Raw genomic sequence first — 27,896 nt, 5'->3', positions numbered from 1 at the left:
CAGTCTTACTTAAAAACTAGAGTGTGCTCCCCTTGGCAAACATTATTTCAGCCAATCATATTACGAGTATTTTGACAGCTCGAGGCTGTCATCTTCCGAATATTTCGGTAGAAAATCGGAGTGAAGACGACACTCGAGTCAGTTGATAATAGCAGTTAATCACAAATACAAGGTAAATATGTATTTAATGAACGTAGATAGATAATTACACATATATTCGAGTTTTCGGTGTGCATACATATACAGAAATCACTGTTATACCACATAGATTAGGGGACGAATATGTCCAGCGGCACGATGTCAATGTAAACAAATGCTCGTGAGCAAGCATGCTTACATTGGTGACGATGTTATTGTGCTCGTATCGAACCGTTTTGTGCATTTATATGTCTTATACAACAGTCAGCAGTATAATATAAACTTTATTCCAATTATATATTTATAAATATATGTGCGTATGCTTTGAAAACAATGCTATATAAGGGACGTGCATTGTACTTTTTGTTTGAAAATTCGTCTTTGAACATGTTCAGGCACCTTGACCTGACCTGGGCTAACTACCTGGCAGAGAGGTAAATAGGACCGAGTTATAGGTAGATTTGCACAATAACCCCGTTCTTCAATGCGTCTATAGGTACATACATTTCGAATAAAAAACAATGACGTGTTGTTTTATTTTTTCAATTGATATAGGCTGATACCATCAATTGCACACAACACTGTACTGTACATGTTACATTTAATACTGACAAGCGTAACTGCGTTGCACATATTTATATATATGGCAATTAAGTCAAAAATGAAAACATAGAAAATATGTTTGTAATACTGAGTTAACTAGCGTAGCTGCGTTGCACATATATTTAGCTATAAATTAAACAATGAAAATATAGAAAATATGACACCAGCATTTTTTATTTCCAACACTGGTAAAGAAAGTTTTATTTTTAAGAAATGTAGGAAATGGTTTATTTTTGTTGCCTTTTGTATACAAACAATAAGCAGTTATCAGCAAATTCCATTTCGTATTAAAAAGAAAGATAGAACTTACCATAAATTTATCTGTTTGAACTTGAAGAATATTATTTAGACATGCAACCCCAAAAAATATCTAATGTTGGAGATATTATTCATTGATCGAAATAATGTGATAGGAGCTGGTAGACAGATCTTTAATTTCATGTATTTGTTATACATAATAACAATAATTTGCTTCCATAGTTTCGTACATTATTGTAAAAAAAAATTAATTTTTAAACAGTTTAACATTTTGCCCTTTTAAACTTTTTAAAGCATTACTGTATGTTCATGTAGTTGATTATATCATTAATTTATAAACATGTAGGGAAATATTAATGAAGACTTTATATTCTAGACACTGATTTATAATATATAATGCACGTCACCTGTAGACAGAAAAAACTGTTATGTTGATGTAATCGTCTATTATAAACCTGACCGAGGCTTATTGTTATATTAATCTCAACAAAAGTTAAAGACTAGGCCTACATTTCCATGTTGTGGGACAAAAATGAAATAAATCCATCAAAACCTAATTAAGGTTGTCATTACTTTCTATAATTTAATTTGCGTCATTTCACATATTATAGAGAAGTGCTTTCAAAATACTAAAAACCAATGTTTAAAACACTTTTCCATTATTCCAAGTAATGTGTCATCTCCTTTGTGTTCATAAATGTGATCTCTAAACAATTATTTTTTTCACACTACTGAATATATAATTAATCAGTATTAATACATACAGAACTTTTTACCTACAAGTATAAACTATAATTTGGTGTAATGCTAGGTGATTTTTTTACCAGTGTTTTAGTTGAAAATCTCATTGAAAGTATCATAATGCAATTTATTGTGCATGCAAAATAAAGCCCAGAATTTAGGTTGGAAATTTTTTGCATGACCCAGAATGATCCCTGCATGATATTTATTGACAAAAAAATATTTGGAAATTACAGGATTATTATGACATAATTATTAGGTTGAACTTCTTCATACTTTTGTTGTCGTGTACATGTCCTCCTTGTAACTTGTGTAAAGTACATATTGTATCCACAACAAAGTATTGTCCCTTGCTCCAAGTGTTGAGAACCAGCCTTTTTTTTTTTATACCTTTAGCAAATCAGCAAAAACCTGAAAAAGAGACAATGACATTTATTTCTATTCTTGAATAACAATCAAAGACTGATACACTGTATGTCAATGTCAATGTTATTTCTGTTGCTTTATGTTAATAAAAAAGGGAGAGTACTCCATGTTTAAGTGTCAGTGTTGGTCTGAAATAGCCCATGTACTCTATTAGTATTAGTTTTGATTTTTAAGGTGATGGTGGGGGTATTGTGGGGTCTGAAGAATGGCAGAGTATACATACTATGAGATTATGGGAAGTTGTAGGGTACAACAGGGATGAGAGGAGTGCAAAAGGGTTAAGGTGATTGTATGGTGTGATTGTGGAGGTCAATAGGGTACCTTGGGGTTTGGTGATGGTAGGGTAGAGTGGGTAGGAGGAGAGTTGAGGGTAGAGTAGTGTTGGGGAGGGGGGGGGGGGGGGGGGTTAGATTTTTTTTTTGGAGGGGGGGGGGGGGGGTAGAGTGGAGTTGGGAGAGGTGATAGGGTAGAGTGGAGTTGGGGAGGTGATGGGGTAGGGTGGAGTTGGGGGAGGTGATAGGGTAGAGTGGAGTTGGGGAGGTGATAGGGTAGAGTGGAGTTGGGGGAGGTGATAGGGTAGAGTCGAGTTGGGAGAGGTGATGGATATAGGGTAGAGTGTAGTTGGGGAGGTCATGGGTAGAGTGGAGTTGGGGAGGTGATAGGGTAGAGTGGAGTTGGGGAGGTGATAGGGTAGAGTCGAGTTGGGAGAGGTGATGGATATAGGGTAGAGTGTAGTTGGGGAGGTGATAGGGTAGAGTGGAGTTGGGAGAGGTGTTAGGGTACCTTGGGGCGGTTGGGGAGGTGTGGGTAGAGTGAGTTGGGCGCGTGTTGGGGTAGTGCTTGGGGTTTGGGGTCGGGTGGTGGGGGAGGTGAGTCGGGTAGAGTGTGTTGGGAGAGTGGGGGGGTAGCGTGGGTTGGGGGGGTGGGGTAGAGTGGGTTGGGGAGGTGATGGGTAGGGTGGAGTTGGGGGAGGTGATGGGTGGCTTGGAGGGGGTGATGGGTGGAGTTTGGCGGGTGATGGTAGCTGGAGTTGGGGGGGTGCTAGGGTAAGTGGGTTGGGGGGTGATGGGTACGTGGCGTTGGGGGAGGTGATGGGGTGGAGTTGGGGGCGGTGATGGGTGGTGGTGTTGGGGCGGTGCATGGGTAGGGTGGAGTTGGGGGAGGTGATAGGGTAGAGTGGAGTTGGGAGAGGTGATAGGGTAGAGTGGAGTTGGGGAGGTGATAGGGTAGAGTGGAGTTGGGGGAGGTGATAGGGTAGAGTGGAGTTGGGAGAGGTGATAGGGTAGAGTTACCTGTCTGGAAGGTGGTGGTATGGTACTATCAGATTAAGGTGATGGTAGGATATGGTCGGGTCAAGGAAGTTGGTAGGGTTCTGTCCATGTGTAGGGCTAAGGCACAGATGTCTGCATCTGGCTAGTATTTATTGAAAAGTTGGAAGTAGGGGGTGAGCTTTGATTCAATTTGAAGTTCAGTTCAATCCGACTAAAATATTAAATGCACACAAACTTCAGAAACCTACTTTGATACAGTATCCTTAAATATCAAGGTTTATTCTTTTGTCATGTGACCTTGATTTAAAGATGAGAAAATGGACCAAAAGCAGGTGTGCTTGTGGTCGACTGACTTTTAATTGAAGAGCATTTTTACAGTGCACAGAGTTATCTCAGTGTGAAATTTTATTGAATTTAGACCATGTGTCCAAAAGTTATATTCGAAAAACCAAGCTATATATGGAGCCCAATGTGTTAGAATATACATGTACACATGTATCCCTGTAGAAATCTCCTGGGTGATGAACTCTATAATCTACCATTGATCACATGTGTATAGATACCAGATCTCTGTGATAATGTCACAAGTTGGTGAAACAGTAAGCTGATCAGGAAGCAGCTCCACGACATGTGAGAATCTGCACTGTAGGCTTCAGAATATGTTAAATTTAGATATACTGCATATGAGAAGTATATTTTAACTCAGTTTCCTGTTCAGCAGCAACAATTGAACAGTTTAATGGGATATTACCTAGGATTACAATATTTATAAGCATGTATGTAAGGGTTGTCCCCTTGGGACAGAGGTTGCTAGCAGAAGTTGGTAGAAATACAGACCATCATTCCCTGTGATTGATCCAATATGTCAACATTGTTCATAGCTTCTGTAATACACACCTTATTTTGTTATGAGTGTGATCCATCACAGAGCTTTCAGTATTCATGGTTACAGTAGAATTTAATCCCAAGACTATTGCAGGACTGTCAGATCAATAATATCCTGTATATATATAGTCATTCAACAGTGACATTTTAGATGATAAAATCTCTAAAGTTGGAACTGTAAGTTATTCATGATTCTAATAATGTTCTAATAGAGTAAGCCATGCTCTCTCTAATAAGAATGGTAGCACAACATGGGGTTTATATATAGACAGGATACCTTAGCAGTTTTCAGGTTCATTAATCTTCATGTTTTGTTTTTGTTTTTTTACAAAAAATTAGCAAACCTGACACCAATACAAAAGGCCAAACTATATGTTTCAAATATTTTGATACATACTTACGTAAACAACTCCTTATCTAAATGAATGCAGTTAAAATCAGTTATAACAAACTAATCTGTCTGTTACGGTACCCAGGTCCCTTGTGAAGTTAGAAAATCCAACAAGTTAATCTTAAATCACTTTCAGCTTTATCAGATAGGCTTTGTTGGCTTGTTTGGGGTTTTATACTTACAACAGTTATGGCTGTATAAAGACTCAGTTGACCATGGATAGAACAGGTGACAGGAACTTTTATAGTACAATCCTACTGAAATGTTGGAGAGGAACAACACCCCACCACTGGCCTCCAGGCTTCATTTATGAACAACATTTACAATATTGAGGCACTCTGAGCAATTATCAGGTAGTTAGGATGTGGAGAGAAAATATAGATATTTAATTTTGCAATGGCGCTAGACACTATATCTTGAGAAGTGCTGGAAGTGTATATCTCAAACTTCAATTATACTTGCAGGTTGAACTTTGAGTCTGATTTGGAAAACAAAATGACTGACTGGTGGCCATCTTTGATTTTGACTATTGAAGTTTGTTTTCTCTATTTCTTGAAAAGTACTGGAATTATGAAGGAGGAAATGGGGAAAGAAGGGAAAATATAGAGAAAAGAACTGTCTTACATGGAAAAGATTATTCAAAGATGGGTACCTAAGGTCCCTCTGTCATTCGTCGTCCGTCAACATTTGCTTAAAATCGCTACTTGTCAAAAAGTTCTTATTGGGTTTTGACCAAATTTGGTCAGAAACATCCTTGGCGGAAGGGGATCAGATTTTGCATAAATGGTGACTCTGACCCCCCAGGGGCCAAAGAGGCGGGGCCCCATAGGGGAAATAGAGGTAATTCCTTTAAATCGCTACTTGTCATAAAGTTATGAATGGATTTAAACCAAATTTGGTCAGAAACATTCTTGGGGGAAGGGGAACAGATTTTGCATAAATGGTGACTCTGACCCCTGAGGGGCCAAAGGGGCGGGGCCTAATGGGGAAATAGAGGTAATTCCTTCTAATCGCTACCAGTCATAAAGTTATGAAAGGATTTGAACCAAATTAAGTGAGAAACATCCTTCACGGAAGGGGAACAGATTTTGCATAAATGGTGACTCTGACCCCCGAGGGGCCAAAGGGGCGGGGCCCCATAGGGGAAATAGAGGTAATTCCTTTAAATCGCTACTTGTCATAAAGTTATGAAAGGATTTGAATCGAATTCGGTCAGAAACATCCTTTTGGGAAGGGGAACAGATTTTGCATAAATGGTGACTCTGATCCCCAAGGGGCCAAAGGGGCGGGGCCTAATGGGGAAATTGAGGTAATTCCTTCAAATCGCTACTAGTCATAAACTTATGAAAGGATTTGAACCCTCAGAAACATCATTTGGGGAAGGGAAACAGATTTTGCATAAATGGTGACTCTGACCCCCAAGGGGCCAAAGGGGTGGGGCCCCATAGGGGAAATAGAGGTAATTCCTTCAAATCGCTACTAGTCATAAAGTTATGAATGGATTTGAACCCAATTTGGTCAGAAACATTTTTGGTGGAAGGGGAACAGATTTTGCATAAATGGTGACTCTGACCCCCGAGGGGCCAAAGGGGCAGGGCCCCATAGGGGAAATAGAGGTAATTCTTTTAAATTGCTACTAGTAATAAAGTTATGAATGGATGTTCTAAAAACAATTCTTGAGGCCTTTCAGACCCTTAGAGAATCTGTACTTCATTATTTCTTTAAAGCAGTTGGGATCCCCACACCATAACCATATATAGCATTGTTTGAGATTGACAAATAAAACGAATTGAACATGAACATTATTTTAACATTTGGTCTAATCCAACCACGTGAGCAATACAGGCACCATGGGCCTCTTGTTAATGCAATTTAGTCAAACTTCATTCATATATTGGTCAAGTATGAGAATACCTCAGTATAATTAGTCATTTCTTTTTTCTTTTAAAGTTTAATCAAATTTTTGGTCAAATATATTATTATGTAGGAGAATTCCTTAAATGAGTTAACTCGAGGGCTAGTGGCGCGTTACTGATAAGGGATCTCTAGGGTAAGTAAGAATATGTAATTTTGTTATAAACTTAAAGAGGCATTTCTGTGAGCTGATCTAGATCAGAGACGTATGATATGACATGTATATGTGGATGTTGTCACATTTATAAATATCATACAGCCTTGTCTGTTTTATAAAACAGAAATCATTATCAATCAACACTTTCTCCATATATAGATATCCAATCTGTACATTTATGTGTAGGATCCATGTCACCTCTACTTTTATTACCCAGAACTTGATACTTAGCTCAAATGCTCCTCTATAATCTAGTGATAATGGTGTCGGTATCTATGTCTGTGGGAATGGTGTGTCTGACAATGTCATACTTGCTCTTTCTGCCTGGAGATTTCTACCTCTTTCTGCCCAGAGATTTAAACTGAATCTTATATAATCTTTATTTTAGTTTTAATGACTATATTTAATGCTTCCCAGGGAGTGACTTTATGAAGCTCTTTGTATACCTAGAAGACAGTAACAGATTTAATGTGTATACACTTCAGTGAATCAGGGATTTGTTATACACTCTCCAAAGTACTAGTCAGTGGTATGAAAAACAGAACATAATTGGATTGGATGATTTCTTTTTTTTTAATTACTAAAAGGTGAGAACTTGAATTGTGTAGTGTTGTGGGAATGTAAATAACAAAACTTCTATCATGTAAGTAATCCTGATGTAGATTGATAGATTGTATATTTTTTTGAGTGATAAATGTTTTTGTTTCTGATATGCCTTAAGCTTGGCATTAGAGAATAGAAGTAATAGGTACATATATCTAAAATATATTAATTAAAATGTTGAAACAAAGTTATATAAGGCTGTTACCATCATTGCATATATTCATTTCTTAGCAGATATTGAAAAAAACAACATAAAGTAAATGTTATATTTTACAGTGATTTAAGAATGAGGTTGTGTATTTCCACTTTTGAAGATGCTGCATGCAAGATCGAGATCACTGGACATTCTAGCCCATCAATTTGATAGTGCAGGGCTATATATTATAATTAACTTCCCACATTGATTTTGAATGTCTGTGGTCCATCATCCGTCGTTTGATCAGTTTGTCCATCTGTCAGTCTGTTTCTCCATTCTTTATTATGTGCAATATTTATCAAAGTATAAGGAGCATTTTCCTGAAAGTCTACCTATATTGTTATACCATCAAGTTCTATATATCTAAGTAGTAGATTATTGTGGTCATTGGCCATGGCTGTGTCAAAGGTCAAATTAGACTACTTCAGAATGAAATGAATTACAATAAGATATATCTCATGAAAGCCATAATGATTATACTGTATTTAATATTTATACCATTTACATACACGTACATTGTAGTACTGACAGTCAATGTTAAAGGGACATAGACCACACATTATATTTCTTTACCGCTTTTGAAATAAAAATCTCATTCATGTTAACACCTTCAACTGGTATTATGTAAAACAGCTTTTGCTCAGGTCAATAATTGGACACTTTTGTAGGTTTGATGAGTCTTATTTTTATAGCTCTCTTATAGTGTTGTAGTCATCTAAATATATTTCACAACAATATACAGTGTACCAATATAAAACAACATTGCATGGAGCTGAAACCGTCACTGGAATTAATGTTTATTCTGGAATTTGGAATAATTTGGATTACAATTAAATTCAAACAAGAAATATCTTTAAAAAAGATAAACGGCATAGTTTTAATGCTGGTGGTTATAATGTAAAACTACTGGTGAAATAAGTTAACGTTCAACTACATTGTAATTAATAAATGCGCAGTTTCAGCACGGATAACAAAATTATATCGGTTTGAATCATTTTTGGTGATAATTATATAAGACTGCAAATGTGTCATTTGAATAGATGCATCCACTTATTCAGCTTGCATTCAATTTAAAAGGGACATCACGGTAAAAACGTTGCAATTTTCACTGAATGTACGCGTTTTGTTCCTTTCCAGTTACGTTTCTGTGCTGTCCCAATGTTCAAAGTCAATCCCTATGTCCAGCTTGACCACTCGATTTAGTTGGGAATGCCCCTCTAAATTTAGCGCGGAAATTATTTTTAAATCATTACGTGACTGTTTTGAAATCGTGGCAGCACAAACACACGATAGTTTGCAAGGCGATTTCTATATTCCATCTGGGTTAGTTGGATAACGATCGATATTATACAGTGGTTTAAATGTTAAATAACACGTACTGTATATATTACGGCACACATATTTATGTGTAAATAAGTGTTAACATTGTTCATATAGTATAGTGACAGTACATGTAGCGATATACTGGTACAGACTGTATAAATATTACCGAGTTTGTGGAACTATTACCGAGTTTGTGTTAATATTACCGAGTTTGTGTTAATATTACCGAATATGACCTACTATCAAACAATCAAGCAAAATACGAGCGGCGTCCGTATTACTGCTGTTTTCATGTTTGAACTGTTGCAGTCTATTGTACTGCTTCCCAAGTTTAATTCTAGGATTGTGTTTGACCCATTTTCCGATTATTCTCTTCATTGCGGAAGCTGTTATCGTTTTCAACCGCAGTCGATTCACATTGGAAGCCATTTTTGTTTCCATGTGTTTTAGTTTGTTGTGCGCATGCGTTTATCGTATATGTCACAAAATTTTTGCATATTCAGATTGTTGATCAGCGAATTGTGATAACCTTTTAATAATCGATAATTGATGTTTTTATGTACATACATCATCAAATTCGAATGGTTATTGTTCAGAAGGTTATTTTTTTAAAAGATATACCCAATAATATGATAAAAAATACAAAATAAATATTGGTTTACCGTGAGGTTCCTTTAACTTTGTTTTGTTTTTAACTGTATATCTGCATTTTGCATTGACCGCTACATTGACCAATCACATATTTCATCTTGACCATGCAGTAACGCCACCTGTCGCGTCATATCCGGGGCCAATAAAAAACAAAATTAGACGGCTATGCCGAAAAATATTTAGAAATAAAATTTCCAACAGCTTTACATTAGAAAATACCAGCCATTATGACAATGTAAATGATCATATGACAAATATATTTGTATGGTAAAGCATATTACTGTACAATAACAGTACAAAGAGATGATATGTCAGTGAGAGACTTTATCAAATATACCCACACTATACCAGTGGAATGGTTATGAGTGGAAGCTTTGTCATTATATTGAGGTTCAATATTGTTGGTATCTGATAGCTGGACATGTTATCTTAGTGAAAGCTGAAAATAGTGCTGGGTATTAAAACTCTCTAGAGATTACAACAACAGGATTTTAATAAACATGCTTTATAACAATGCTGACTGGCTTGTTCATAACTACGTATATATGAGGTATTCTGATCCTTTACTGGCAAATGAAATGTGAATGTATCTGGAACTTACTTTGATAAAGGTTGATAATACAAATACACTTTGAGTTGGAACATTTCATCCTGTCCCTGTTGTCTTCCTCAGAATGGACATATTGAGGAGGAATATTAGACACCAGGTGATCCACACCATACATTACACACCTGTATTATATATAGCCGACATATATCTATAGCACAAACAACAATTCAGGGGGCATGTACGCATCTCACACATATTCAAAATAAGTCAGTTTACACAGTTTTCATTTTATCTTTACTTATAGGAGCAACAGATGTTGTGTAACCCGAGGGAGTTGTTACACCAGGCAGCAGAATAAAGGGCAGAAAATCCTCTCGTTTACATTATACCTCCCCTGCTTCTTTACTACAAAGTTACATGTGAGTATTTTCTTTTGTCTTTATAAGAACATTTTAATTAAAAATAGTAATGAAATTTCCACCCAAGCTGTCACTGTATCTGTAAAAAAAAAAAAAACTTTTGAGTTTTGGGTTGGGATGTGTATAGTTCCTGTCCAGATGACTTTAAAGTTTCCATGTATTCATGTTAAATAAGATATTTTTTCTAACTTTTTTCCTTTATCTGTTGTGTATGTTTTTTTCCTGTGTTACTTGGAACTTTAAGTATGTTTTGGGTATCCTGCAGCTATTATAAAACATACCTCTATAAAACAGATATGTTCCTATCCACAGAAGCAGTAGTATTGGTTACATAGTGTTATTAATTCACTCTCAGTAATGATCAATACAATATCTGTCTTTATGAATAAATACAAAGCTGTAATTTCCAGTTTCACACAGATATTTTGAAATCTTATTTCTAATTTTAATCAGAAAGTAAGGGATGGTATGGTATCAAATCGAGAGAGAAAAAGAAAACTAAAATCTTTATAAGCAAATAAAGCCCATCTTAGGGCATCAGAGCACATTATATTACGATGTAACTTCAACGCTATGGAGCTGCGACAACATTATGCCATAGTTTGAGTAATAAACTCAATTGCACCACTTTATACAGCAAGTACAGTCACTCCTTATAAGCTGTTTTCCAATTAATGGTATTAATGTTCCCAGGGCAACTAGTTATTGATTGATAGAATATTTGGCCAGTAATTTTGGAATCAATCTCCTTGTCTAAACATTACTTGGAGGACAACCAGCAGGCCTATTAGGTTATCCCCAGTTTTACTGGTAACATTAATCGTGCTCGCTGTTAAAGTTGTTGATGCTATGGTGTTGAACCAACATGTTTTGGATACTATACTGTGCATACTCCATAACCTGCGGATTGATGATTAAAGTCAACATTATATGGTGAAAACCATCCACCATTTAATGGTAAACATGGTCATCCCCACACAACTTTAATTCTGACATCTTGTATTAGCCAGTAACATCAACAGTCTCACAAGTACACACAGAATAGTGAGAGGCTATTGCTGCATGGTTATGATAGATAATTAATAATAAATGAAATAAACTCAATAAATTGATGACAAAAAAAACGCCATTCAAAATGCAAATTAATCAGTCCAGGTAAAAGGCAGGTTTATTTTTGCAGAATATTTCAGTTCATGCATGTACAGAAATATCTTACGTCATTGTATATGATATGCATGCATGTAGGCCACTTTTTAGATGTACAAGTATTAAATACGAGTACTTTGAGATATAAGAATCCCATAAACCAATTGATATTTGTTTTTCAAGTTAGTCTTCTAGCTTATAGCTGAGATAGAAATTTTTCAAACCTCATGTCATACGATATTTTTAATGAAGAAAGTTAATGATCAGTTTCATTACCTCTGTATTGTTTTTTATTTTGTGTTTACAGTTTAGATTGAGAATGTATACTAGTCACAACTTACTCATCATTAATCAGAAATTGACCATGCAGACCTGCCTGGAGTGAACTGCAGTATATACATATACCAAGAGGATAGACAATTAATTAGTATAGACAGATTATTGATTGTAAGCTTCAGGCAAAATGTATACATGTACATTATCTACAAACTCAATCTTGGATATAAAACATTAATGAGAGTTATAATAGTGGAGCATCTCTACCATTGCTGTATATATAATACAGCTATATGTAGTCAAGATTTCGCAAATTTCTGTCATCCAGATTATATTTAAATTCTGTTACTGCCTCTGGTTGAATTTCCTAATTGTACTCTATTTCTGAAACAAACATTGAAACTTCCTAACAGCGACTGTTGTTAGTGCTACTGGCTATTCTATGAATAGACTTTTGTAAATTGAGAAATAAATACTGTCACTTTATATGTTTGCAAAAATCAAAATGTTGAGAAAAAAAAAAGAAGAAAAATAAGACTACACAAAGATGAAAATACCCAAAATTGCAAAAAAAAATTATCAAAAACATTGGTTATACAAAATACAGATAGAAAGAAGTAGAGAAGGATGTATGCTGGAGTTGGTTATACAAAATACAGATAGAAAGAAGTGGAGAAGGATGTACATGTATGCTGGAGTTGGGAATGTACGACTTACATAATGTAATAAGAAGGAGAAGACATGGCCTGTAATATCCATTACATCTTCATGATTGAAAATCGACATGTCCCTGACATGATCTGATCGTGCACATACAAAACATTGTCCCAAGCCTGGAGCACAAATACTGCACAGTGATGTGTGCAGGGAGAGCTCATTCCCTATAAAATATTCATACACTGTATCTTCCACTGGGTCTGATAAAGGAAGGGATAAAGGGTGTGAAGGGACACATTTTTTACTGGGAAGGAACTCGTCATTAGCAGGCAGTATTGATTGCTGAGATAATGTTTTTAGTTGACTTGGGGTCCAGTTGATGTCTATATCATGTGGAGGCTCACTGCTGGAGGTACATTAAGTGAGCAGTATTTCGTGTCATTCCTTTTATTGTGCCTGATGATGCTGAGTCTGTTGATATTGCTGCCCAGTCACCTTTACATTCGATGTATAGCCTGATGAATACTTTAAATTTGTAATTGTGATATTCAGTTAAAGGGAACTAACTCCTTTTCACCAGGTGAGATAGACTATATTGTACTGTGTGTTTCAAATTCTTTGTGTGAAAAGTGTATTGATATATTGTACAGAAGTCATTATATAATGAATGGATACTCCTCAATTATTAATTAGCTTTTTAGTTTTTTCTAGTTTGTAGTTTTCTTTTTAAGAAATAAATGAGGAAAGAGATATGGATAATAAAAAATTAGGATGGTTATTTATCTTATTTCGATATGGATAATGATGAACCATATCGTGTTTATGGCTATTGTTGTTTAGATCTAGTCAGGGCAATTAGATGTAAAAAAGGAGTGTGGGTTTGTTGATGTATCAGGGATACAATGTAAATTGTTCTGTAGTCAGGGTAAATGGATGTTAAAAAGGAGAGTCTCTGGTTTTCTTGTTGTGTCTGTATACATGCAGGCACAGATACACTTATGTGCTGATATTATTGATGTGACAACTTGAACATTTTTATTGGAAATAATGAACTTATACACACATCCAGTAAATGAAATATGAACAAAGATTAATAGATATTGTGAAAGTTATCTTTTGAAATAATCCTGTAACACTATTGTATATCTAGAATGTAAATTTTAGGGGTAGAAATCCAATGATCTGGAGTCAGATACCAAGACTTACCTCTCCCCTAAACTGTTGTTTTTTTTATATCAAAAACCCTTTTTGTACTGAAAGGTTTTATGGTTCATTGTTTAAATAATCTTATTGATATGACTGTTCAAGTCTCTTTATCAAATACAGTGCAACTTCCGAAAACCGAACCTTCTAAAAACCGAACACCTCTGCATACCGAACGAATTGTCATTGTACGGAATTGGTCCTTCTTTATTATAGTATTAAAAAACTTCCAAATACCGATCCCTCTGAATTCCGAACACCGGACTGATTTTGTGTCCGGTTCCTGTTAAAATATACCAAAAATTACTTCTGAAAACCGGCCTTACCTGAGCGATTATGACACGAGGTCAGGCCAGTCAACCGTGAAACAACAACTGTGACGGGTATTGTGTGAAGCCTTATTGTCTCGGGACCTAAGTAGGTGATTTGTACCGGTATCCAATATAAACCCCAAGGGGGCATTATGACGGAAGGCCTAGTGTATAATCAACACGACAATTATGAAACCATGCCACACTTCATTGAAGCGCGTCGGTTCGTTTATCTTCTCAATGCAAGTAGAGCTAGAAGCCCGAGTTTCGCATTTAATTTAAATGAGGCCGAAAAGGGGTTGTTTTCGTAAAGAAGCCCGTGATGTTTTTTTAGACAACAGCGATGTCGGAAATACGACCAGTATCATCTGATCAATTGTAGTTGATATTGAAACAAAAGATCTTCACACCCTTTAATATTATTTGATGTGTAAAATATTCTGTATCGGACTATTGGCCCCATCCACATGACGAAGCTTCACCGGATGTAACAAAATGTAGGCCGATCGTAAAGTGTAGTTGTACATGTGAAAATACTGTTTAAAACTATTGTTATAGTCATTTGCCTTTCTTATATATTCTGCAATATATACATTGATTAACTTTCACAATATGCATATTATTCAGACAATCCAAATTGTCTAAGTATATACGTGCCGTTTTGCAATCGGGTGCATTCTAATAAAACATCTTCCAACCAATTATATCCGGAATTTGACCGGTCATTTTTCGATCAACTTCTCCAAACCGAACCCTCTATAAACCGAACAAATAGTCATGTCCCATGCATGTTCGGTTTATAGAGGTTCCACTGTATCAATAACTTGATGCTTAAATGTTTTAGAAATTCACTATAAACAGTTACTGTATGTCATTACTAAATGTTAAATATTCACTATAAACAGTTACTGTATGTCATTACTAAATGTTAAATATTCATTGTTATTCACTGTAAAACAGTTACTGTATGTTATATACGTATAGTGTAAAATATTCACTATAAAACAGTTAACTGTATGTTATATACGTCTATAGTGTCAAATATTCACTATAAAACAATAACTGTATGTTATATACGTCTATAGGGTCAAATATTCACTATAAAACAGTAACTGTATGTTATATACGTCTATAGTGTCAAATATTCACTATAAAACAGGTGTTGTGTGACATACCTAAGTGTAGAGGATATATATATTTAAATTCATTTGCCAATAATGTAAGTCCTGAATAATGTCTTTTACAAACTCTTTGTTAAGTGGATGTTAATTTTTACAACATGAACCAACCTGTCTTGACCAATATATACTTTATAATAAGAATGTTTAAAGGTATCACTGACGTGGAATAAACCTATGTTAGTGGTTAGAACACTGACCTGGAAAGATGGAATAGCCAGCAATTATTGTTCAACTATTACATTATTCATAGATCTATTTTTTTTAAAGCAAAATGTTTCTTTGTGTTCAAAAATGTTTTGTTTGTTATTTTTATATATGAATGATAGGAAGTCCAGCATTTATTTGATTTACCTAAATTCTGTTTTTTTTCTTCTTCTGAATAGTTATAATAGTCTAATATTTACTGATATCTATCAAAAAGATTCTTCAATACTCATGCTTAATTTTTGTCATTGACAGAAAACACAGCTGATTTACTTACTATAATTCCACTCTAATTCAAAAACTTGATCCTTTGTATATACACTTGGTACATTTATATAGGTGATTAGTAGAATGTTATATATCTGTATATTCAATACACAAATACTTGTTTGTATAACGGCAACATAAACTGAGTTCTCTCACAGTTCAACAATAACTTCCAAATAAAGTGGATTACTTCTACACATTGTTATAATAGTTACCAACATAAATATAGTTTGTATTTTGTACCATATTTATCTAGTTACATTTAACTTCATACTGTAAATGACAAAAGTACCATATCTTCTAAGTTCTAATGGTCAGTGTTACACAGCTGGGTGGTTTATAGCTGGTCCACAGCTCTATTGATATCATGGAACCAAGTCTTGTGTGTGGATATGTTGTGCTCTTGTATTGACCCAACTGTCTATTCCTGTTGTTACACATATGTCAGCTGAGTTCAAGCTTTTAATAACTGTTAGCTAGCTAATTAGACCCACTTCTTTTCATTAAATCACTTTCATTCTGATCAGTGATGCATGAACAAAAAAAATAGCTCACTGGTTTGTTTAAGTCAAAATATCATTCCTCAAAGATTTAATACATTTCAAAATTGACACGTATGCAAATTAAATCTGACCAGTTTCAGTAATTTTTTACAGGATTTTTTTTTTATGATTATTTAAATTGTCCACTCTACAAATACATAGATTTTGTACATTAATATTTGTAAAAGCATCAAGTTGACCAGTCTTGAGAAATGTCAGATCAATGAACACTGCAGGTTCTCACAGGCACATAACTGGAACTGCTGTACATGTATTTGGTAAAAAGCTGAACCTTAGGAGATTATCTGGGGTCGAGACGTAATAAAGAAATGGTCTCAGCGTTTTAATCTTTACATTAGAAACCTTTCTTGTTTATATAATAGTCATTAGGTACCTAGCGGGTGACATATTTAGCTGATTGTATTTAGTACAATATAGCTTATAACACCTGAGCCGATCACAGCCGGGTAACTTAGATTTACTCTTGTGAACTTTGGAAAAGGTTGTCATATGTTTCTTCCTTTTTGGATATACCTTATGGTTGTTGAATGACCTTTTGCTAAGGACTAAAAATATTGAATGTGATGAGTGTATTTGTGTGGAAGGATCTACAAATTTGACATAAAGACATCTGTGGGGTTAAAAGTAAACACTTTCAGAGATCAAAATGTATGCTGGTGAACCTCCCAGGTAAGGTATATACGTGTACATATGTATATGTATAGGACTCGTGGTATTGAGGTTGATTATAGAATAAGAATCACCAGTTTTTTTTATACTTAATTGTCACTGGGTATGTATGCACCAGTAACTAATTGATATAAAGTCTATATATGAGATTGTTTTCAGAATTTGAATTTAAAACATTTTGTAAAATAAAATAAATCTTAATATATATTTTATTACGTGTAGCTGATCATGAGCCTCCTTTAAACAATCCTATGTGGTAATTTGCCTCCTATCTGATCCCCTAAAGTTGAAAATATTACATGGTTGTACAGTTCTATAAGAATTTGCTAAAAAAGATAATGTCACCAGATTTATGTGTTGGTGAAAGAGTTACTTCCCTTTACATGGTCCAGATGCTGAGATCGGTGTTTCTGTGTGTACACTATACATTATATATTTTGTTCCTTAAATGGAATTAAAGAAATCTAATTTATCGTTCATATATTGGTTATTGATGTTTTAAAACTTGGTTTTAATGGACATTATATGTGTGTGTCGCATGGTTATTGTGTGATAAATATTTAATACTTCATATAGTATGGTACAGTAGGTAGGGTACGTGACTGATACTTTGGTAGTGTGGCCCATCCTTTGTCAGACAATTATTGTATAGCTATTTCAATATTTATGTTTGAAGGAATATAATATACATACTTCTCTACCATATGGGAAAACGCCTAGTGCTTTGGGATACATGTATAGCTACTGAACAGAATAAAACTAAAAATAGAAACCAAAATTAATAAATTGATTATTAGTTTTACTAATGGCAGCTAGGGGACAAGATAAGCAATTCACCAATATAAGGCCAAACTGTTTAAGAATATGTTTGTGACAAGCTTTAGTATTATTATTCTCTTTATTTTCTCCAAAATGAAGATTACATGCAGTTAAAAGTTTAAAAGAAAAAAACTATATTTCATATTCTCTGTAATATGTGTACTGATAATGCTATATAAGTTCATGAGAACCTTAAATGTCCTTTTGATAATCATAATTGACTTTTTGGACCAGATGGATTAATTGTCATATATGTCAAAAAAAATCTACTGACACTTATACATGTATATTGTTATAGAACCTTCTAATAGTCCCGTTCTGTCAACCAACTTAAATAATAATGAAAACAAATATATACATGCAGAAATAAAATGATACATGTATTTTCTAAGTTAATTTGTAAATTGAGGTTTACTTGTTCAATTTTAAGGCTGGTAATGGGAATGGTTGATAGGTGGCAATCTGATATGGATTTTGAGTGATGCTATTGTAATTTCTTAGAAGTGTATGTTGTGTGGATCTTTCTCCAATCATATGTATATAGGTTCCTTGTTTGTCACTTATGTTTTTAGTTTCTGATAAAAGTACATCATGTCAATATACATATATCATGATAATAGGGTCAGGATTAGGATCTTTTGTTGGTACCATATCACCATAATATGATATGCCATATAGATACGACCTTTCTCTATACGAAAGTGAAATCTAGCTGACGTAATTAGTCACTGACTTTAACAACATCCAGTAACCTCCAACCCAAACCACCAGTACAGACATACATGTACAAAATATACATGTGTAGACAAGCCATTTTTTAAATCCTTAAATATTAAAACAGCTATATAAAGAAAATACCTGGTACCTGGCTTTAATACCCATAAAGGAGGCTTAAACCATTGACTGGGTTTGACATTGTGCATTAATTGAGCTGCTTCTCAAAAAAAAATTGCTCAGTTCAAGATTTTTTTCAAATTGATTAGACTACCCTGTAATTGGTAAAATATCGATATAGAATTATCATTACACATAATGACAAAAGTCTATACATGTCCGGGGGGATTCCCATCAAGAGATCACACATATACCCTGGTCATAACACAGTAAAATAGTGTACCTGTAATTGACATGGTAATTATAACTGCGTACAAAACTGTTGTCAATATGTTCATTAAAGACTACAATGTATGCTTACAAACATGCAGCATACATAATGACCACTTATTTGACCACCATTTCATTCACGTCTTATAAACGGTGAATAGAGACCTTTGTAATTAATCAATACGAAAAGTTACATCATAATTGTATATGTATATATATAAGCAGTGATATGAATATATCGATATTTTCTGTATTTTGATTTTAGTATTCTTGCTTCATGTTTGGTACAGCCATATTGAGGTAATTATATAACAGGATGAAGATATAATGTGGAATGGATGAAGAAAGCTATACACTTTTTGGCTGAATCTCTAGACTAAAGGGAATTTGTGTACACTAATGAAATATAGAATGAGTTAGGGCAGACTGGAAGATCGATAGCTAGTTATCTACACATGCAGTTAGGTGTAGATTTATACCCCTGTAATGTCCAAGCCTTTATTATTTAATCTTGGACCAGTTTCAGTCTGCAGTGCTTGATTAGTTTACTAGACCACATGCCAGGAGCCTTATTTCAGAAAATTGTAGTCAATTCAGCTCTTTTTCAGATCCAAACCTTCATGCAAGAATAGAAATACAGATAAAAACTTTCTTCAAGTTCATCTTGATTAACTCTAGTCTGCATGCTTCTATTTCCATTCTGTAAACCTATAATTATAGAATAATCATGTAATCATAAATTACCACTGTGGAGAAATATATTATAAAGGTGCATTCTAATACTGACACGAGAAAATATTTTTCAAAACTTTGACCTATATTGATTTAGGTAGTAGAGACTGACTTATCCATAGATTATATGAGACAGACTAAGTTAGATTACTGTCTCTATAATATATCAATTATTCTAGCATGTTTGCTATGCAACGCCAGTTTTGATTGGTTTAAAATCATGTAATGTTTTCCAATAATACACGCTCGTGTCAATAATACATGCTTGTGAGTCACGGCTGTTACAATGTTATGTATGTAATATGCACCCAGAAATATTACGGTTACTGTAGCCGAGTGGGCTAATGGGTTAGTCTATGATCATTTTTTTATCACGACGCAAGTTCAAATCCTACGAAGGCCGTTTTTTTTTTTTTTCATCCCTTTTTTTTTTAATTTGAAAAAATCAATATGGAATTTGATCCAGTTGAGAAGTGTGAAATTTTGCTGAAATTTTGCTGATTTTGAAAATTGCTGAGAACTTAAAAGTTATAAAATTAATGTGAGGTTTTGTCTAGACCTTAATAATTTACATATACTTAATACTTAATACAGGTGTTTAAGGGTTGTTTTTAGGTATTTTGAGACTGCTTTTAATCTATCTGATAGCTTGTTAAAGATTACAATTGCCCTACACTGCAGAGACTTGAGTGTGAGGGAAAGATAAAGTATATTTTGACTCAATGATAATTGATGTGAATTTGCTCACCTTTAGCTGTACCAAAACAATTTTCTTCCTCTTTGTCTTGTCAAAATGGTTCAGCAGTTTTTACTGCAAGATCTACTACATTTCTGAGAAAGCTTAAGCTAGGTTTCACTCAGACAGACGTGACGATCTTTGCCACTGCATGATCAGATCGATGTAATCAAATCTATATGTTAGCATATACCCAGGTAGTTCATGTTAACTATATATGTAACCATATTTACACAAAGGTGCAGTTTGATTGATGGCAGGTTTCCCCTTGACAGTAGATACCAAGGTATGTTCCATTGTGTCACGGAAACTTTCCACAGGCATAAAGAAACATATTTTATCCTTGCAGTGACGCAAAAATAGGTTTAATTTTAACCATTGTATCTACCAGGAAGTGACTATTGATTATGATGTTGATTTAGAAGACCAGTGTTCATTTTGATTTATGTCTGGCTATTCAGGGTTTGTCCAACATCAAAGTACAGGTATCTACATGCAGTATTTTTTTAAAACTTTTTATATCAATTTTTCTTTATGTATATATACATGAAGCATTGAATTGTTATACACAAAATTCCAGACATTGAATCTCCTTTTTTTCAATGAAGTTAAATATTGTAACCTTAAACAATTCCATATTTCATCTTCGAGTTCCTTATTGCATGGTTACTCTCGTGCCATATGTTTATATTATATCTCCAGTAAAAATATACAGGTATGTCATTTGTATTGTTGGTGAACTTTGTATATCACAAGTGGAAAGTATGTTTAATTTAATGCTGCAGTTCTACTCAGTAGTCAGTATATAGCTGTTTATGCCCTTAAAACACTGACTGAATGTAGCAAGACAATAAATTAGTAGTTCTGGGTGGTGGGACGATTAATTGTATAGTGGTGGCTGTATGGTGGGACAATAAGATTAGTGGTGACTGGATAGGGGGACAATCAGATTAGTGGTGACTGGATAGGGGGACAATCATATTAGTGGTGACAGGATAGGGGGACAATCAGATTAGTGGTGACAGGATAGGGGGACAATCAGATTAGTGGTGACAGGATAGGGGAACCAGATTATTGGTGACTGGATGGGGGGACAACCAAATTAGCGGTGACTGGATAGGGGGACAATCAGAATAGTGGTGACTGGATAGAGGGCATACAGATTAGTGGTGACTGGATAGGGGGACAACCAGGTTAGTGGTGACTGGATAGGGGGACAATCATATTAGTGGTGACAGGATAGGGGGACAATCAGATTAGTGGTGACAGGATAGGGGGACAATCAGATTAGTGGTGACAGGATAGGGGAACCAGATTATTGGTGACTGGATGGGGGGACAATCAGATTAGTGGTGACTGGATAGGGGGACAATCAGATTAGTGGTGACTGGATAGGGGGACAATCAGATTAGTGGTGACTGGATCATAAGTCAGTTTATAGATTGGGCTGGGACTATGGAAAGTTGGACAACTAGATTAGAGATGACATAATTAGTTGCCTTGATAAGTAAGACAAACTGATTGGTTGTGGCTATATATACGGGGTTAAGTTGGACAACCACATATAAGTGGACTGGTTGGATATAATAGTGAGGTATATTGCAGCAAGACATAAATGGTTGTGGCAACAGCATCAACAAGACTCAGCCAAACACATGTTAATTGTATAACAGATAGGCCTAGTTAATCATTCAACACTATTTTCCAGTATTTCTTGCTCGTTTTCAGTCCTATGTGCCACCTAATACTTACCCCATTTTGGTTGCTATATGTTATAGATTACTGGGAATTTAACTTTCATTGAACAAAAAACAATCTATGCAGCAAAATTATATATTCTTTTTTTTCCCAAGTACAGTGACCTCGAAAAGTTAAGTCAATAATACATGAAAAGAAATCATAATATTAATATTATAAAGTTATAATTTCTATAAGACAGTGTAGAAGAAGCAATACTGTGTCTTGATTTTTGTGAAGGAAACATCACTCTGATTGTTGATGTATCTGCTACTCAGTGCATGACAGTGTACGTACATATTGTCAATGTATACGAGTGATGAAGTTGATTAACGCTCTCACCTGATTAAGTACACTGAAGTGCCACCATACCCTGTCCTTTCTGTGATAGGGGACATCTGAGGATACCTGTGAACTCCACACCAGAAGATCTACCTGGAAATTTTACCTGGGTTGATCAGCTGACCCACCTGTATTGATCAACTGCCTTTAACGCTTAGACAAACCCCCTCAGTCATGGTATAATGTGTTGAGTGCACACACTCGGATCTGACAGTCTGCCGTGTGTGTATACATGTTTGGTCATAAAGCTACGTTTTTGGTTGAAGGAATCTAGTAGACTTAACAATGGTCGACTCATAATTGTCTGGTAGACTGACCATGTATAGTGGAGGACACTGGTCATCTGACGTGGACAAGTCTTTGTAACAGTGGGATTTACTGGGTAATTTTCCCTTGTCAGTTACACAGCACACTAGGTTGACAACCATTTGGCGTCACAATTTACAACATGGCTGACCCACCGTTCTACTTCCTGAAACACTTTACAATGGATTTTCCCAGGAAATCATCATTCTGATAGAAATTTTCATTAGATCTGACTTTTTTGCTAACTGAACAGAAATGGAACCAGCCTACAAGATAGGGAAATCTAGTCCGGTTCATTTGTACAGGTAGGTTTGTTCTGTGGAGGTTTTAAGTCCAGCGTGTATTGTATATATGTTATTATTGGACTCAGTTCGTGATACGACAGCAGTGACAACAACAAAGGCTGATTTTCCACTAGTTATATATAATGGGGCAAATATTGGGACGTTGAATGATTTCAGGATTGAATGCAATCACACATTAACAAGAGAATATTGATCTTATCTGATAATGAGAAATTATAACAGATTTAGACTGCAGGTGTCAGCTGATCATTACATGACAGACTCAGTATCTATTGATTCTATTTTCACTGAAGTGATACGCAGAATTTACGGATTAATATTATATTTGTGTTTTATGATCTGTATCTTGTTCATCGTCATCACATATTATATATGTTATAACAGGCTCCATCATGGTAATGATTAAATGTATAGAATATCACTTGTGTGTCACAGTTCTACTGCTATCATTGTGACAGCCGTATAAATGTGACATATTGACAACACTCAGTTATGGAGTGTTACTAGATGGAGAATACCCAATTTTAGTTTCCTTTTGAGTCAAAATGAATGAGTACCATTAGTATATATAATTCCTGAATAGTTTGGTGGTCATTCATCCGGTCCATCAGGTATACTGTGTGTAAATGTAATAAATGGTCTCACACCAGTTGTTATAATGCAAGTTTTCCGTACACGTAAACTATAAACTCTACCAATAGTCCATTGTAAAGTATAGCCACCAGAGTAATATGTGAATTCTCTTGTATTGACTCGTTAATTGGGGTTTCGAAATACTCTGGTTTAAAATACAGACACAACAGGGTATATTGAAATACTCTAATCTAGCTAGTATACATACACCACAGGGTATTTTGAAATACTCTAGTCTAATTTAAAAATACAGACACAACATGGTATTTTGAAATACTCTAATTTAAAAATACAGACACAACAGGGTTTATTAAACTATTTAAGTATAAAATATACTTTGGAAAAACCTGTAGTATTATACTCTGAAATAATCACCTTCTTCCTCTGTCATATGTGTCTTAGTGATTTGCAGAACTTTAAAACCGACATATGAGAAGTAGAAAAAAAAATATCCAAATTTCTCAGAAATGCTAGCAATTTATGTTGAGATATTGGATTATTTTTCCTTTTTTTTTGTGCATAAACCAGCTAGTTGAGCTGATATACATATAAATGTAACATGTTGGGTAACAGTTAATTAATTATCCTGAACATATCTATAACAGTGCATTATATTTTAATGATCAACATAAAGAAGTAATATACCTGGGTATATGTACCATGTTCTGAATGACCACACCTTACTGAAGGTGTTTCTATAACTAACACCTATCGTAGAGAGGCATTTTTGCATTGCTTAGGGGAATTTGCGATACTGTTAAAATCAGGAATCAAGACAAATCAAGAAAACAGTGTCTTCTTGGCAAGGGTAAGGCAGTGGTGGCCACTAGTGTCTGATGCATGTTACCTCTTATTACAATGGAGGTGTTAATGGGGATCTACACAGGTCAGAGTACAGGAGGGAACACAACCTGACATTACAATGGAGGTGATATACACAGGTCAGAGTACAGGAGGGAACACAACCTGACATTACAATGGAGGTGATATACACAGGTCAGAGTACAGGAGGGAACACAACCTGACATTACAATGGAGGTGTTAATGGGGATCTACACAGGTCAGAGTACAGGGGGGAACACAACCTGACATTACAATGGAGGTGTTAATGGGGATCTACACAGGTCAGAGTACAGGAGGGAACACAACCTGACAATACAATGGAGGTGTTAATGGGGATCTACACAGGTCAGAGTACAGGAGGGAACACGACCTGACATTACAATGGAGGTATTAATTGGGATCTACACAGGTCAGAGTACAGGGGGGAACACAACCTGACAATACAATGGAGGTGTTAATGGGGATCTACACAGGTCAGAATACAGGGGGGAACACAACCTGACATTACAATGGAGGTGTTAATGGGGATCTACACAGGTCAGAGTACAGGGGGGAACACAACCTGACATTACAATGGAGGTGTTAATGGGATCTACACAGGTCAGAGTACAGGAGGGCAAGGGAACACAACCTGACAATACAATGGAGGTGTTAATGGGGATATACACAGGTCAGAGTACAGGAGGGAACACAACCTGACATTACAATGGAGGTGTTAATGGGGATCTACACAGGTCAGAGTACAGGGGGGAACACAACCTGACATTACAATGGAGGTGTTAATGGGGATCTACACAGGTCAGAGTACAGGAGGGAACACGACCTGACAATACAATGGAGGTGTTAATGGGGATCTACACAGGTCAGAGTACAGGGGGGAACACAACCTGACATTACAATGGAGGTGTTAATGGGGATCTACACAGGTCAGAGTACAGGGGGGAACACAACCTGACATTACAATGGAGGTGTTAATGGGGATCTACACAGGTCAGAGTACAGGAGGGAACACGACCTGACAATACAATGGAGGTGTTAATGGGATCTACACAGGTCAGAGTACAGGAGGGCAAGGGAACACGACCTGACAATACAATGGAGGTGTTAATGGGGATATACACAGGCCAGAGTACAGGAGGGAACACAACCTGACATTACAATGGAGGTGTTAATGGGGATCTACACAGGTCAGAGTACAGGGGGGAACACAACCTGACATTACAATGGAGGTGTTAATGGGGATCTACACAGGTCAGAGTACAGGAGGGAACACGACCTGACAATACAATGGAGGTGTTAATGGGGATCTACACAGGTCAGAGTACATGGGGGAACACAACCTGACATTACAATGGAGGTGATATACACAGGTCAGAGTACAGGAGGGAACACAACCTGACATTACAATGGAGGTGTTAATGGGGATCTACACAGGTCAGAGTACAGGAGGGAACACAACCTGACATTACAATGGAGGTGTTAATGGGGATCTACACAGGTCAGAGTACAGGAGGGAACACAACCTGACAATACAATGGAGGTGTTAATGGGGATCTACACAGGTCAGAGTACAGGAGGGAACACGACCTGACATTACAATGGAGGTATTAATTGGGATCTACACAGGTCAGAGTACAGGGGGGAACACAACCTGACAATACAATGGAGGTGTTAATGGGGATCTACACAGGTCAGAATACAGGGGGGAACACAACCTGACATTACAATGGAGGTGTTAATGGGGATCTACACAGGTCAGAGTACAGGGGGGAACACAACCTGACATTACAATGGAGGTGTTAATGGGATCTACACAGGTCAGAGTACAGGAGGGCAAGGGAACACGACCTGACAATACAATGGAGGTGTTAATGGGGATATACACAGGCCAGAGTACAGGAGGGAACACAACCTGACATTACAATGGAGGTGTTAATGGGGATCTACACAGGTCAGAGTACAGGGGGGAACACAACCTGACATTACAATGGAGGTGTTAATGGGGATCTACACAGGTCAGAGTACAGGAGGGAACACGACCTGACAATACAATGGAGGTGTTAATGGGGATCTACACAGGTCAGAGTACAGGGGGGAACACAACCTGACATTACAATGGAGGTGTTAATGGGGATCTACACAGGTCAGAGTACAGGAGGGAACACGACCTGACAATACAATGGAGGTGTTAATGGGATCTACACAGGTCAGAGTACAGGGGGGAACACAACCTGACAATACAATGGAGGTGTTAATGGGGATCTACACAGGTCAGAGTACAGGGGGGAACACAACCTGACATTACAATGGAGGTGTTAATGGGGATCTACACAGGTCAGAGTACAGGAGGGAACACGACCTGACAATACAATGGAGGTGTTAATGGGGATCTACACAGGTCAGAGTACAGGAGGGAACACGACCTGACATTACAATGGAGGTGTTAATGGGGATCTACACAGGTCAGAGTACAGGAGGGAACACGACCTGACATTACAATGGAGGTGTTAATGGGGATCTACACAGGTCAGAGTACAGGAGGGAACACGACCTGACATTACAATGGAGGTGTTAATGGGGATATACACAGGTCAGAGTACAGGAGGGAACACGACCTGACATTTCAATGGAGGTGTTAATGGGGATCTACACAGGTCAGAGTACAGGAGGGAACACCACCTGACAATACAATGGAGGTGTTAATGGGGATCTACACAGGTCAGAGTACAGGAGGGAACACAACCTGACATTACAATGGAGGTGTTAATGGGGATCTACACAGGTCAGAGTACAGGGGGGAACACAACCTGACATTACAATGGAGGTGTTAATGGGGATCTACACAGGTCAGAGTACAGGAGGGAACACGACCTGACTGGGATCTACACAGGTCAGAGTACAGGGGGGAACACAACCTGACAATACAATGGAGGTGTTAATGGGGATCTACACAGGTCAGAGTACAGGAGGGAACACAACCTGACATTACAATGGAGGTGATATACACAGGTCAGAGTACAGGAGGGAACACAACCTGACAATACAATGGAGGTGTTAATGGGGATCTACACAATTACATACAATTTATGCCAGCATGCTTCTGCAGTGTGTTGTTGCACTCAGAGAAAATGTTCCTATATAACTCGTGATTGGAACGACTTGAACCAAGGCCTTTATATCTCTGTTGGTCAGTATCATCACTTTATGACAGTTTCAAGACTGATATCACCAGCCACTTTAAAGTATACTGATGTATCATGATTATTGCTTTACGATCAGTATAAACACATGACCTAAATCTAGATGAGTCCGACAAACATAGTTTTCGACAAACAT

At 36.3% G+C, this 27,896-nt stretch overlaps 1 protein-coding gene and 1 long non-coding RNA gene across 6 annotated transcripts in view; one reads left to right on the top strand and one right to left on the bottom strand.

Annotated features, from left to right (window-relative positions):
- The first annotated feature begins 56 nt into the window (after window positions 1–56).
- The window catches only part of LOC117327856 (tubby-related protein 3-like), a 76,549-nt gene continuing 48,709 nt past the window's right edge, over window positions 57–27,896 (top strand). For 3 of the 5 annotated variants that reach the window (XR_004532742.1, XM_033885063.1, XM_033885059.1), the window contains exon 1: window positions 22,883–23,084. Coding sequence is in view for 3 of the 5 variants with exons in the window: in XM_033885063.1 (XP_033740954.1) it covers window positions 23,035–23,084 (50 nt within the window). In the remaining 2 variants the exon portion in view is untranslated. Of the gene's footprint in view, window positions 173–10,411; window positions 10,527–16,787; window positions 17,004–22,882; window positions 23,085–27,896 lie in introns of those variants that run through there. The other 2 variants (XM_033885062.1, XM_033885060.1) reach the window with 2 other exon arrangements.
- Window positions 167–22,688, bottom strand: LOC117327857. The gene is made up of 2 exons (XR_004532743.1): window positions 22,474–22,688; window positions 167–2,151 (listed from the first exon to the last, which is right to left on the bottom strand). It is a non-coding gene; the product is annotated as an uncharacterized LOC117327857 (long non-coding RNA).

This window comes from Pecten maximus, chromosome 5 (genome assembly GCF_902652985.1).
Source record: "Pecten maximus chromosome 5, xPecMax1.1, whole genome shotgun sequence".
Taxonomy (NCBI): domain Eukaryota; kingdom Metazoa; phylum Mollusca; class Bivalvia; order Pectinida; family Pectinidae; genus Pecten; species Pecten maximus.
The sequence above is the reverse complement of the archived record's forward strand: the minus strand, read 5'-3'. Positions and strand labels throughout refer to the sequence as shown.